Source organism: Ursus arctos, chromosome X (genome assembly GCF_023065955.2).
Source record: "Ursus arctos isolate Adak ecotype North America chromosome X, UrsArc2.0, whole genome shotgun sequence".
NCBI lineage: Eukaryota > Metazoa > Chordata > Mammalia > Carnivora > Ursidae > Ursus > Ursus arctos.
Genome location: NC_079873.1, coordinates 44,157,530 through 44,170,593, shown reverse-complemented (window position 1 = coordinate 44,170,593; position 13,064 = coordinate 44,157,530). Strand labels below are relative to the sequence as shown.

The following is a 13,064-nucleotide window of genomic DNA, read 5'->3' as shown; positions in this document are numbered from 1 at the left end:
ACTGGGATCTGAAAAATCCTACAAGCTTCTTAAGAGAGAAAACAGGTTTAATTCAAAGCATTAGAAAACAAAATGGCTTAAGACTTTTCAAAAGCAACACTAGAATCTAGAAGACTAGAGCCATGCCTTCAAAATGGTTTTCAATTTAGAATTCTGTATTGGTCAAATTTGAAGTACAAGAGTAGAATAGAGACATTTAAAAAAAAAAAAAAAGTTCTTCGCACCACTTCCTGGGAAGCTATTGGAGGATGTGCTCAAGTATAGGAAAGAATAAACACTGAGAAAGAGGAAGACCTGGGATCTAGGGAACAGGAGAGATCATCGTGGGAGAGGGACAATCCAGGAAGGACAGCTGGTTCAGGTTGGAACAGAGTGTAAGGCTCTGCTACAGAAAGGTGAAAACTGGTAGGCAAGAGGAGGGTTGAATGCTTGTCTAAAAGGTTGGGATTGAATTACTAAGACATGCGCAGAAAACTAAGCAAACTGAGAAATAACAGGAGGCTATTTTGAAGTCTAGAGGTGGGACGCCTGGGTGACTCGGTTGGTTAAGCTTCTGCCTTTGGCTCAGGTCATGATCCCAGGGTCCTGGGATCGAGCCTCATGTTGGACTCCCTGCTCAGCAGGGAGCCTGCTTCTCCCTCTGCCTGCTCTGCCTGCCCTGCCTGCCCTGCCTGCCGCTCTCCCTGCTTATGCTCTCTCTGACAAATAAGTAAATAAAATCTTTAAAAAAAAAAAAAAGTCTAGAGGCATGTTATCTAGGGTTGTTAAGGTAAATGCCAAAATAATCAGAAGAAGTGAAAGTGATTGGCTCTGGGAAGTGGAGAATGGCAGAGCCTGCTGATTTGAAAACAAATCTTGTAGAACATTTGGCTCTTGGAACTGCATATGTGACTGATAAAAGTAATTATTAATGAAAAAGCCATCACCAGCTTAATGAAAAGTGATATTTTAAATTTTTATAAAAATTGGTAGGAATGTTGGGATATTTTGGTATGTACGTTTCCTACTTTTGACTCATATCTTCCTGTTGCTGCCAACAAAGATCTCAACTTTGAGAGCCAAGGCCAATGGTCCTTCCTTTTGGAATTGGAGGATTTGAGAATCTATTGTCACACTGTTCCTTCAGGCTGTCCTTTGTCTCCTTAAGGATCCTGTTCTTAAATCAAGTTTCTCCCAACTGTGGAAAACCTATTTCAGTGACTTTGGCCTTTTTCTTCCTCAGGTTGTCCGCACAAACCAGTGTGCAGGAGAATTTGTCATTACTTTCCCTCGTGCTTACCACAGTGGCTTCAACCAAGGCTATAACTTTGCAGAGGCTGTCAACTTTTGCACTGCTGACTGGGTGAGTCTGGAGTGTGGTGGGCTGGCAGGGAGAAGCAGGAGGGTTGTGGGGAAGCTGAGGCACCATGGCCTTCAGACTTGGCCACACTCAGCCTTGAATCTGTCCCACAGTTGCCGGCTGGGCGCCAGTGCATTGAGCACTACCGCCGGCTCCGAAGATACTGCGTCTTCTCCCATGAGGAGCTCATCTGTAAGATGGCTGCCTGCCCAGAGAAGCTGGACCTGAACCTGGCAGCGGCTGTGCATAAGGAGATGTTCATCATGGTGCAGGAGGAACGGCGTCTACGAAAGGCCCTGCTTGAGAAGGTAGGGGAGAGGGGAGAGGGCCCTGAATTGGGCACACTATCCTGGCAGAAGTGGGGGAAGGAAGAAGTAGTTGTACTTCTATTCTTAGGGTATGGTAAAAAGAATTAGATATCTGGATTGGAAATCACATTCCAGGGGCACCTGGGTGGCACAGTCGTTAAGCGTCTGCCTTTGGCTCAGGGTGTGATCCCGGAGTCCTGGGATCGAGCCCCACATTGGGCTCCTCTGCTGGGAGCCTGCTTCTTCCTCTCCCACTCCTCCTGCCTGTGTTCCCTCTCTCGCTGGCTGTCTCTCTGTCAAATAAATAAATAAAATCTTAAAAAAAAAAAAAAAAGGAAATCACCCAGGGCACCTGGGTGGCTCAGTCAGTTGAGGGTCTGCCTCTGGCTCAGGTCATGATCCCAGGGTCCTGGGATCGAGTGCTGCGTCAGGTTCCCTGCTCAGCCGGGAGTGTGCTTGTCTCTCTCCCTCTGCCCCTACCCCTGTTTGTGCTCTTTCTGGCCTGTGCACACACACACTCTTCTCTCTCAAATAAATAAGTAAAATCTTCCCCCCAAAAAATCACATTCCATTCTCTGCTCCGCCATTTCTCAACAACTGTGGGCAAGTTAATTTACTTCACTGTCAATATCCGTCTCTGAAAAATGAGGATAATAATGTTTATCTTTTGGGATAGTTGAGTAGATTAAAGATTATGTTTGTTAAGTAACTGACCCCATAGCATGTGCTGGTGTCACTGCTATTTGTAATTATTTAAATAACCCAACAGGACGGGCTGGCATATGAAACCCCTACTGCTGATTTAGCTGGCTGACCTTTTCAGGTTACTTAACCTCTGATAGTCTCACTTCCCCACTCTGTAAAATGGGAATAAATACCTAACTTGCAAGGGAATTGTAAAGCTTGAGGAAGGTGATTTATGTCAAAGCATCTATTAATTGCACTTACATTGTAATAGCTGCTATTATTGGTAATATTCATACATGAAGAAAATGTTTGAAATATGGAACATTTCTTAGGAAATGCCATTTTATTACATTCAGATGATTCAGTAGCTCAAACTAAGGTGATACTACCAAATACAAGGAGGTCCTCCTTTATTTTCTTTTTTTTAAGGCAGTCCTCCTTTAATAGATCTCTCATAAGCATGTGGTCAGTTGTGTTTGTAGATGAGTGGGACTGCTACTCATGTAGTTCAACTGCCTTCTTAAAGCTCCACACTTGCCCAATTAGGAAGTGACTTAGTGAGAGTCCTCTACAGTATTACAAAGGAATGCTGGTCCTGAGGGACCCCTTGCTGCCCATTTAGGGTAATACTTTCTTATTTTAAAGCTCGTTTATAACTTTCCCGTGAGCATGGGCTGTAAGGAGAATTTCAGCTGTGGTAATGTTGGAAGTCTGTGATGTTAGTTGGTAAGCCCCTGGGCTTTCCCAGGCATCATTTTCTCTCTCTGTTCAGTGCTGTTATTAAATGATGACCCTGGAGTTGTTCCAGACTATAAGAAGGAGTCAAAGCAAGGTGGGAAGACTAGGTATTCTCATCCTGAGATTGAGAATTCTTTATATTTGGCCCTTAACCTTAGAGAAGGGTTCTAAACCCCCCCAGTCTTAAAAATCTGTAAAAGATTGTGTGTGTGTGTGTGTGTGTGTGTGTGTGTGTGTGTGTGTGTGTGTGTTTGAGTACTCTTATGGGGAGGGAGTTCCTAGCTCACATCCAGTTCTCAGGAATCTATGATCCAGAAATACCTAGGGGCTGCATCTGAACTTGGAGCATTCTCTGGCTTTAGAGTCAAAATAGACTGTAGTCAGATTCTTACCTCAGGCAGGTTACAGACCCTCTCTCTGAGACTTAGTTTCCTCCTTAGTAAAATGGGATAGGCCTGTGAAATAGGTATCCTTAATTTGAAAAGTAGAGCTAATAATAGTAAATATTTGTTTGGTCTCCCAAACTTCTAACTGGTGTGTGCCCTTGACCAACATCTCCCCATTTCCCCCACTCCCCAGCCCTTGCAAACCACCATTCTACTCTTGTTTCTATGAGTTTGGCTTTTTTAGATTCACATATAAGTGACATTCTATAGTATCTTGACTTTCTGTGTCTGGCTTACTTGACTTAGTATAATGCCCTCAAGGTCCATTCATGTTGCTACAACTGACAGTATTTCCTTCTTTCTCATGGTTGGATAATAGTCTGTTGTATGTATATACCATATCTTCTTGAACTGTTCATCCACTGATGGACTCTTGGGTTGTTTTGATATCTTGGCTATTGTGAATAATGCTGCAGTGATCATGGGAGTGCAGATATCTCTTTGAGATTCTGATTTCATTTCCTTTGGATATATATCCAGAAGTGAGATTGCTAGATCATAGGATAGTTCTATTTTGAGTTTCTTGAGGAACCTCCATAACTGTTTTCCAGGTAACTGAATCAATTTACATTCCCACCAACAGTACACGAGGGTTCCCTTTGCTCCACATCACTTGCTAACACTTATTATCTCTTGTCTTTTTGGTAATAGCCATTCTGACAGGTGTAAGGTGATATTTTGATTTGCATTTCCCTGATGATGATGATGGTCACGTTGAGCATCTTTTCATGTACCTCTTGGCCATCATATCTCTTTGGAAAATGTCTGTTCAGGTTCTTTGCCTATTTTTGATCAGATTGTTTGTGGGGGGGTTTTGCTATTGATGTTGGATGAGTTCTTTATGTTTTGTATTAATTAGCCCTTTATCGAATGGATGGTTTACAAATACTTTCTCCTGTTCCGTAGGTTTCCTTTTCATTTTGATGATTTCTTTTGCTGTGCAGATGCTTTATAGCTTAATGTAGTCCCACTTACTTATTTTTGCTTTTGTTGCTTGTGCTTTAGGAGTCCTATCCAAGAATTCATTGCCAACAAGTGTCAAGGAACTTTATCACTATGTTTTCTTCTAGGAGCTTTTAGGTTTTAGGTGTCATGTTTAAGTCTTTATTCAGTTTCAAGTTAATTTTCTTGGGTGGTATAAGGACCCAAATTCGTTCTTCTGGTGGTTGCTCAGTTTTCTCAGTGCCACTTATTGAAGAGACTGTCGTTTCCCTGTTGAGTATTTTTGGCTCTCTTACCAAATGTTAGTTGACTGTATGTGCAAGGGTTTATTTTTGGGCTTAATTCTTTTCCACTGGCCTGTATGTCTGTTTTTATGCAAGTACCATACTGTTTTAATTACTATAGTTTTGTAGTATAGTTTGAAATCAGGAAGTATGATGCTTCCAGCTTTGTTCTTCTTTCTCAAGATTGTTTTGGCTGTTATGGGCCTTTTGTGGTTCCACTTATTCTAAACGTTATGATACTTAGAATTCTAAGTCCTGAGTTGCTGTATCTTTGTTAATCTTCATGACAACACAATGAAGATGATGCCATTATCTCCCATTTTATAATATGGGGAAACAGAAACCCAGAGAGGTGTAAATAATTTCCTCCATATCACACAACTAATAAGTGGCAGAGTGGGATTTGTAATGTACAAAGGCTCCTATCTGATGCAGAGGTTAGATGTTACAGGCAATATAGAATGAAACCTGTTAGAATTTCCCTTGAAAAATCCCTAAAATTGGCCATAATACATAGCATCATGTTGTCTTTCAGTTACTTCAGCATAGCTGGCTTTTCCTCCATGTTTGGAACAGAATGCTTTTTCTTCATCTGAGTAACAGATGAAGCCATTGGCATAGGTTTGGAAGCCATATTGTTGGGGAAAAAATTACATCTTTAAACACTGGACACAAGCACAGAGTTTTATTTCTGTGAGTTCTATATGTGCTTTGCAGTGTGTCCTGCCTGCCAAGCTGCCAGCACGGTGCCTGGAACACAGTGGGCGCTGAGAGACTGGAAGCCAGCATTGTTCCCCTCGTACACAGCCTTTCTCTTGGCCACTCCCACACAGTGCCACCTCTCTGGTGCCTTCGCCCACCGCTTTCCTCACCTTCTCTCACCCTAAAGTCCCTTTCTGCTGATCTGAATCTTACCTGATTTTTTTTTTCCTCTCAGCCCACACCGATCTAGCCCTGGTTCATCTGATTTCCCCAGTTTCGAGAGCTTGAACTTCACAGAGGCAGTATGTTCTGTGGAGTTTGCTCTCCAGAACTCTTCAGCACAGATTGGAGTTGAACGTGGGGCTTGGTTGTGGCAGAGATAGGGGCCTATCTGCAGCCCTGTTTGGGTTCTATATAACGTGCATGGGTTGAATGCTTCCAGGGCATCACAGAAGCTGAGCGAGAGGCTTTCGAGCTGCTCCCAGATGATGAGCGCCAGTGCATCAAGTGCAAGACCACATGCTTCCTATCAGCCCTGGCCTGCTACGACTGCCCAGACGGCCTTGTCTGCCTTTCCCACATCAATGACCTCTGCAAGTGCTCCAGTAGCCGGCAGTACCTGCGGTGAGCAGGGGGTCCTGCTGAAGGAAGTGGGCTGAGGAGGGGCTGCAGAGCTGGGCCAGATGTGTGCTTCCCTGCCATCTTCCTCCAGGTATCGATACACCTTGGATGAGCTCCCTGCTATGCTGCATAAGCTGAAGGTTCGGGCCGAGTCCTTTGACACCTGGGCCAACAAAGTTCGAGTGGCCCTGGAGGTGGAGGATGGGCGGAAGCGCAGTGAGTGATGGGGGGACGGAGGGACTCCACAGGCAAGTTCTCTTCCCTTTTCTTCTGTACCCCCCCACCCCCTTCCTCTGCCTTTACTCAATACTGCCTACTCCTTGCTGCTTTCATTCTCTCTCCAGGCCTTGAAGAGCTGAGGGCGCTAGAGTCTGAGGCCCGTGAGCGGAGGTTTCCAAACAGTGAGCTGCTGCAGCGACTGAAGAACTGCCTGAGCGAGGCGGAGGCTTGCGTGTCCCAGGCTCTGGGACTCGTCAGTGGCCAGGAGGCCGGGTATGGCCCTGGGAAGTGGCGGGCTGATTCTGGCTGCTGAGGAGCCGGCCCCTAGGAGGAGTGGGCTCTGAGTGCCGCTGGGCAGATGACGTCAGCAGGAAGCTGACAGGCTCTGCAGTGCAAGGTGGCCAAAGAGGTGTTGGTAGGGCAAGGAGATCAGGCAACTAGAATGGATAAGAGTCCTAAGAAAGCTAGAAATGGTTCTTTTTATCAGTACCTGGAGATTTCCGGCAGGCTTAGGGATTTTGTGGGCTGAGAGGAGTTGTGGAAGGTTTAGGGTCAATAAAAGGACACAGAAGTACCAACCTGATCAGAGAGTTCACAATTGAGGATGAGTTGAAAAGTCCAGCTTCTGTTACCATCATTTAATTTCTAAGCTCCCCCCCAATATATCCTGTATTCCTCCCTTCTCATTCTTTGCTCTCATCATATGAATGTGCTGATATCTTAAACCCCCCTCCTCTAATCTGACAGTTGGGGGCACTGTGGAGTAGGAGCGATCAAGGTGGGCAGGTGTGAGGAAAGGCATTGGGTCTGAGCACAGAGATGGAGGGAGGGGACTGGATTTGGACCTGAAATCCCACATGTGAAACTCCATAGCCCCCACAGGGTGGCTGGTCTACAGATGACCCTGGCTGAGCTCCGGGCCTTTCTGGACCAGATGAACAACCTGCCTTGTGCCATGCACCAGATTGGGGATGTCAAGGTGAGGAGGAATGCACTTGGAGTGCTGATGAGGGTTCGGGGGGATTGGGAGACCTGGGCAGCAGGCCACTCTTGGCTTCCTTAAAAAGCGTCAAGTGTTTGGGCAAGACAGGATGCACCTGTGAGAGTAACAGGAGCTGGAGGCAAAGGGGGTGTAAGTACAGAACGCAGAGTCAAGAGAAGGTGTCCTGGTGGAGGTGGAAGAGGAGAAAGGAGCAAGGATGTTTGTGGGCCTGGAAAGCTGAGTCAGGTTCAGGAAGGGAGAGGAGAAGTGGGATGAAGAGGGCAGTAGACACGAGCGTGAGCGTAGGGGTTTATGAGGAGGCCAAGCATAGCAGAGTGTTTTTAGGGCAGAGGGTCTCCTGGTACTATACATCAGAATCCTCTGGGGACTTAACTCCTGACCAAACCCTGTTGAGACTCTCTAGGGGTGGGGCCCAGGAATCTCTGTTTAACAAATTCCCCAGGGTATTCTAAGGGGCAGGGAACCTTAGGGCATGGCAAAGGAGGAGAACGCAGCCCATGTTAGGCTCTCTTCCCAAATACTAGACAGTAAGAAGGTAGGTGGGGCAAAGGTATTTGGTGGTGGACCTCTAAGTGGGCCCAGCTGAGGAATTTGTTCTTCTGTATCCTGGTAGGGTATTCTGGAACAGGTGGAAGCCTACCAGGCTGAGGCCCGTGAGGCCCTGGCCTCACTACCCTCCAGTCCAGGGCTACTGCAGTCCCTGTTGGAGAGGGGGCAGCAGCTGGGGGTGGAGGTACCTGAGGCCCAGCAGCTCCAGCGGCAGGTGGAGCAGGCGCGATGGCTGGATGAGGTGAAGCGCACACTGGCCCCCTCAGCCCGAAGGGGCACCCTGGCTGTCATGCGGGGACTGTTGGTCGCGGGTGCTAGCGTAGCCCCTAGTCCTGCTGTCGATAAGGCCCGGGCTGAGCTGCAGGAGCTGCTGACCATTGCTGAACGCTGGGAGGAGAAAGCCCACCTCTGCCTGGAGGCCAGGTAGGTCCAGCTTCCCCGCGCACTCCTCTGTCCCAACCTTCAAAGTTTAGTGGAACAGCTGGCAGCGATTCCCATGGGTGGCCTTGGGTACCAGACTGCGGTGTTGGTGTATTGACTTTCTTTCCTTTTTTTGTTCCCTAATTTCCTTTTTTTTTTTTTTTTTAACTCCATGTATACATAGAGGCAGAGATGGACAGATACAGGGGTGGATAGAGGACTAGCTCTACAGGCTAACATGGGCACATGCACACGAGCACAAGTACTAACAGGCAGATGGACAGATGTTGGGAGAAGCCACACACAAGGGCCACCTGACAAACTACAGTGCCAGATGAATATCACCAGTTGTGTAGGCAGCGTGAACAGGCTGACAGCCTGGCAAACAAGCAGAGGCACAAAGGCTATGGCAGAAGTTGGGTGGGTGCGTGCAGTCTGGTGTGAGCAGGGACCAGCAGCCCCCTGTAGGCAGAGTACTAGCAAGTAGGCCCGAGTGGCAGCTCCAGGGGCCCCTGCCGATGTATCTGGTGGGCAGGCCAGGCCACTGGTCAGGCAGATCGCTCTAGACTGAGGCCTCTTTTTTCCCCTATCTTTAGGCAGAAGCATCCACCAGCCACACTCGAGGCCATAATCCATGAGGCAGAAAACATCCCTGTTCACCTGCCCAACATCCAGGCTCTCAAAGAGGCTCTTGCAAAGGCCCGGGCCTGGATTGCTGATGTGGACGAGATCCAGGTGAGGACCCTGTCACCCCCTGACACTCCACCCTAGACTGTCGGTCCAGCCAGGAGAGCTGGCATACATTGGGTTGTGCTGGGTTGGGTTGGCTAGAGAAGCAGGCACAGTAGATTGAGAGGGGGCGAAATGTGCTTGGCGGTGAGCCACGTGAGGAGAGCTCGCAAGGCCAGGCTGAGGGTGAAGAGGTTGCGGAAAGGGTCGGAATGGTAGGAGCAGGGAACGTGGAAGAGGCAGACCACAGCAAAGTGATGAGTCCGATGGTCAGGGGGACTGCCCGGGTTATCTGCGGGCTGAGCCAGTGGGTGTGGGAGTTGTAGGAACGCTTCCCTTTAGCATGATCCCTGTTTTGTTCTGCCCAAAAACTACAAGTCTAGTGTCTCTTCCCAGCTCAGGGCCAGGCACAGAGTCACTTCGGTTGATGTTGGCAAGTTGACTTGAGCTTTCTCTTGCCCCTGTCCCAGAATGGTGACCACTACCCCTGCTTGGATGACTTAGAGGGCCTGGTGGCTGTGGGCCGGGACCTACCTGTGGGGTTGGAGGAGCTGAGACAGCTAGAGCTGCAGGTACTGACAGCGCACTCCTGGAGGGAGAAGGCCTCCAAGACCTTCCTCAAGAAGAATTCTTGCTACACACTGCTGGAGGTGAGGCCTACACCCTGGCCCCCAGCCTCTCCTGCCTCCGGTCCGGCTGTTGTGAGATGGCTCAGAGGAGAACGTGTGGGCTGGGGAGTGGGAGGTAGGGGAAGCCGAGTCATCCGCACCCTGTCTGCCTGCCTCAGGTGCTCTGCCCGTGTGCAGACGCTGGCTCGGACAGCACCAAGCGCAGCCGGTGGATGGAGAAGGAGCTGGGGTTGTACAAATCTGACACGGAGCTGCTGGGACTGTCTGCACAGGATCTCAGGGACCCAGGCTCTGTGGTAAGGAACTGCTGCCCACAGCGAGAGCCTGATGGTGATAAGTGTCTGAGCGGGGCAACCCTGGGCAGACCGCTTGCTCCTTGGGCCTCGCTTCTCCTAGTTTGGGAGTAGGGTGTTAAAGGTGCCAGAGGAGGGAGGGGATGGGCTGCTGACCTCCTCTCCCGCTGTCCTGGGCATGCCAGATCGTGGCCTTCAAGGAGGGGGAACAGAAGGAGAAGGAGGGTATCCTGCAGCTGCGTCGCACCAACTCTGCCAAGCCCAGTCCACTGGCATCATCAGCCACGGCTTCCTCTGCAACCTCTGTCTGTGTGTGTGGGCAGGTGCCGGCTGGGGTGGGAGCTCTGCAGTGTGACCTGTGTCAGGACTGGTTCCATGGGCGATGTGTGTCGGTACCCCCGCCTCCTCAGCTCCCCGAGGCCCAGTCCCACCTCTTCCCCACTGCTGGCCTGGTGGGAGTGGGACACCAAATTCTTGTGTCCGCTGTGCATGCGCTCACGGCGCCCGCGCCTGGAGACCATCCTGGCACTGCTGGTAGCCCTGCAGAGACTGCCTGTGCGGCTGCCCGAGGGCGAGGCTCTGCAGTGTCTCACAGAGAGGGCCATCAGCTGGCAAGGCCGCGCCAGGCAGGCTTTGGCCTCTGAGGATGTGACTGCTCTGTTGGGACGGCTGGCTGAGCTTCGCGAGCGGCTGCAGGCTGAACCCAAGTCTGAGGAACCCCCTACCTACCCTTCAGCCCCTGCCTCTGACCCTCTCAGAGAAGGCAGTGGCAAGGATATGCCCAAGGTGAGCTGCCTGACCCAGCTATTGCCCCCAAATTCCTGTCTCCTAGCCCCCGCCCCCATTTAGGCTCCAGCCCTGTCCCTGCTGTCTGACTTCTGATCTCTCTTGGCCCGGCCTCCCTTCCCCATTCTATATTCTGTCCAGAACCCCAGACTGCTCCCTGCTACAGCCTTTGTCTCCTCTCCTCCTGCAGGAGGTGGAACGTCCCTGAGTCTGGGGTCGGCGGGGAATAGGGCCTGGTTCTTCAGTTACCACCATCCATCCTTGCTTTCCTTGGCAGGTCCCAGGCTTACTGGAGAATGGAGACAGTGTGACCAGTCCTGAGAAGGTAGCCCCGGGGGAGGGCTCAGGTAAGAGAGGTAGGTCTAGGTGTGGGTAGACTGTTTACTGGATATCCCCAGTGACCCATGTGCTCCTCGGCTTTGTGGTGATGGTGGTGGGGACACAGCCAGGAGCAGCCTCTAACCCAGAATGTCCCTGCAACCCACCAGACCTGGAGCTGCTGTCCTCAGTGTTGCCACAGTTGACTGGCCCCGCATTAGAGCTGCCTGAGGCAACCCGGGCCCCTCTGGAGGAGCTCATGTTAGAAGGGGACCTGCTTGAGGTGACCCTGGATGAGAACCACAGCATCTGGCAGCTACTGCGGGCTGGGCAGCCTCCAGACATGGAGCGGATCCGCACACTTCTGGAGGTGAGGACAGGGATCATGGACAGGGCCGGGAGGTCAGGCCAAGGAGGCAGGGATCCCAGGCCTGACCGCTGGCCCACACCTCTTTCTGCCTGTCTGATACACAGCTGGAGAAGGCAGAGCGCCATGGGAGCCGGGCACGGGGCCGGGCATTGGAGAGGCGGCGACGGCGGAAGGTGGATCGGGGTGGGGAGGGCGACGACCCAGCCCGAGAGGAGCTAGAGCCAAAGAGGGTACGGAGCTCAGGGCCAGAGGCCGAGGAGGCCCAGGAGGAGGAGGAGCTGGAGGAGGAGACTGGGGGTGAGGGCCCCCCCCAACCCCTGCCCACCACTGGCAGCCCCAGCAGCCAGGAGAACCAGAATGGCTTGGAGCCGGCCCTAGGGGCCACTTCAGGCCCCTCGGCCCCTTTCTCTACTCTGACTCCTCGGCTGCATGTGCCCTGCCCACAGCAGCCACCTCAGCAACAGTTGTGACAGTGGCTGAGCCTAGCACAGACCCCCAACAAAGACCCCCCTTGGCCTCAAGGATCCTTTTTCTGACCATCAAGCCTGCTTCTTGGGAGGTGGGCAAGTAGGGGGGGATGGCCACCCCCCCAAGCCCACCCCTGAGTCCCTTGACTTTTATATTCTGACTCCAAGGTATTGTTCAGACCTCAGCTCCTGGGGGCCGGCCCCTGGAGTCCCCCTCCCTGGTAGCCTCTAACCAGCATTCCCAGACACCTGAGGCAGATAGACAGATGGATGGGCAGGTGGGCAGGGGGGTGGCTGGGGCTGGGCCAGCACCATTCCAGAGATAAGGCCAGTGCGTATGCAAACTGGGGGAAACTTCTCTCCCTTCTCTCCCCAGTTCTGGCCCTGGCCAGGCCATGCTACACTAACCTCACCTCCCTCTCACTCTTTCTCCTCCCTCCCCTTCCCTGCCTCTTTCCTCCCCCCTCCCCCCCACCACCCTACCCTACCCCACCCCCTCCCCCCACCCTACTTTCTACCCCCTTCCCTCTCCCCCCCTCCCCACCCTTTCCCCTGACTGTTCCACCCAGGAGGAGGAAACTTCACATAGCTGTGCTCACAGTTTTTTATTTTAAATGAATTTGGTTGGGGAGCTGAGCAGGCTCCCTATGATCTGAAGAAAGCTTTTGGTGCTTGTCCTCACGACCACCTTGACCTTCTCTCCCAGTCCTGCCCTCTCTCCTTTCCTCCTCCTGGGTTCATGTTGTAATAAAAGAATATTGTTGGTGTGTAATTAATTTGTTCAAAAAAACAAAACAAAACAAGAAACTTGGTTCCAACTGAAGCCTATTTTAATTTTATTTTATTATTTTCCTCTTGTTAGAAATAAAACCCTTAGCAACATTTTTTGGAAATATGTTTCTGAAGTGCATTTCTCTTTGAAGGGGGAGAACAGTGCCTCCATCACCTGTCAGCGGAGCAGCTGCAGTGCTGGCGGGAGCACTAGGGCTGAAGTCTGGGAGCTCTGGGTTCTGAAAACAAGTTCTACCGGGTTCTCCTTACCTGTGGGCAAGACATCCTGAGTCTCCCCCTACCCCGTCCCCAAACCAGTTTTCCCCATCTCCCAACAGATGGGCCTGACCCCTCTCACCTAAACTGCCACAGCCCCTTCCAACTTTATGCCCTCCAGTCTGTCCTCCTCAAGCCCCCCAGAGGCATTTTTGGTTTTGGCTTTA

At 50.9% G+C, this 13,064-nt stretch overlaps 1 protein-coding gene across 1 annotated transcript in view; it reads left to right on the top strand.

Moving 5' to 3' along the window:
- Window positions 1-12,743, top strand: part of KDM5C (lysine demethylase 5C) — a 31,722-nt gene extending 18,979 nt beyond the window's left edge. Inside the window, 15 exon segments of the mRNA XM_044380163.3 lie at window positions 1,223-1,342; window positions 1,453-1,647; window positions 5,889-6,070; window positions 6,159-6,283; window positions 6,412-6,559; window positions 7,160-7,265; window positions 7,903-8,261; window positions 8,855-8,993; window positions 9,458-9,637; window positions 9,775-9,912; window positions 10,095-10,304; window positions 10,306-10,695; window positions 10,973-11,042; window positions 11,184-11,383; window positions 11,488-12,743. Of these exon segments, the coding sequence (XP_044236098.2) occupies window positions 1,223-1,342; window positions 1,453-1,647; window positions 5,889-6,070; window positions 6,159-6,283; window positions 6,412-6,559; window positions 7,160-7,265; window positions 7,903-8,261; window positions 8,855-8,993; window positions 9,458-9,637; window positions 9,775-9,912; window positions 10,095-10,304; window positions 10,306-10,695; window positions 10,973-11,042; window positions 11,184-11,383; window positions 11,488-11,853 (2,928 nt within the window). The 3' untranslated portion in view covers window positions 11,854-12,743.
- The last annotated feature ends 321 nt before the right edge of the window (window positions 12,744-13,064 follow it).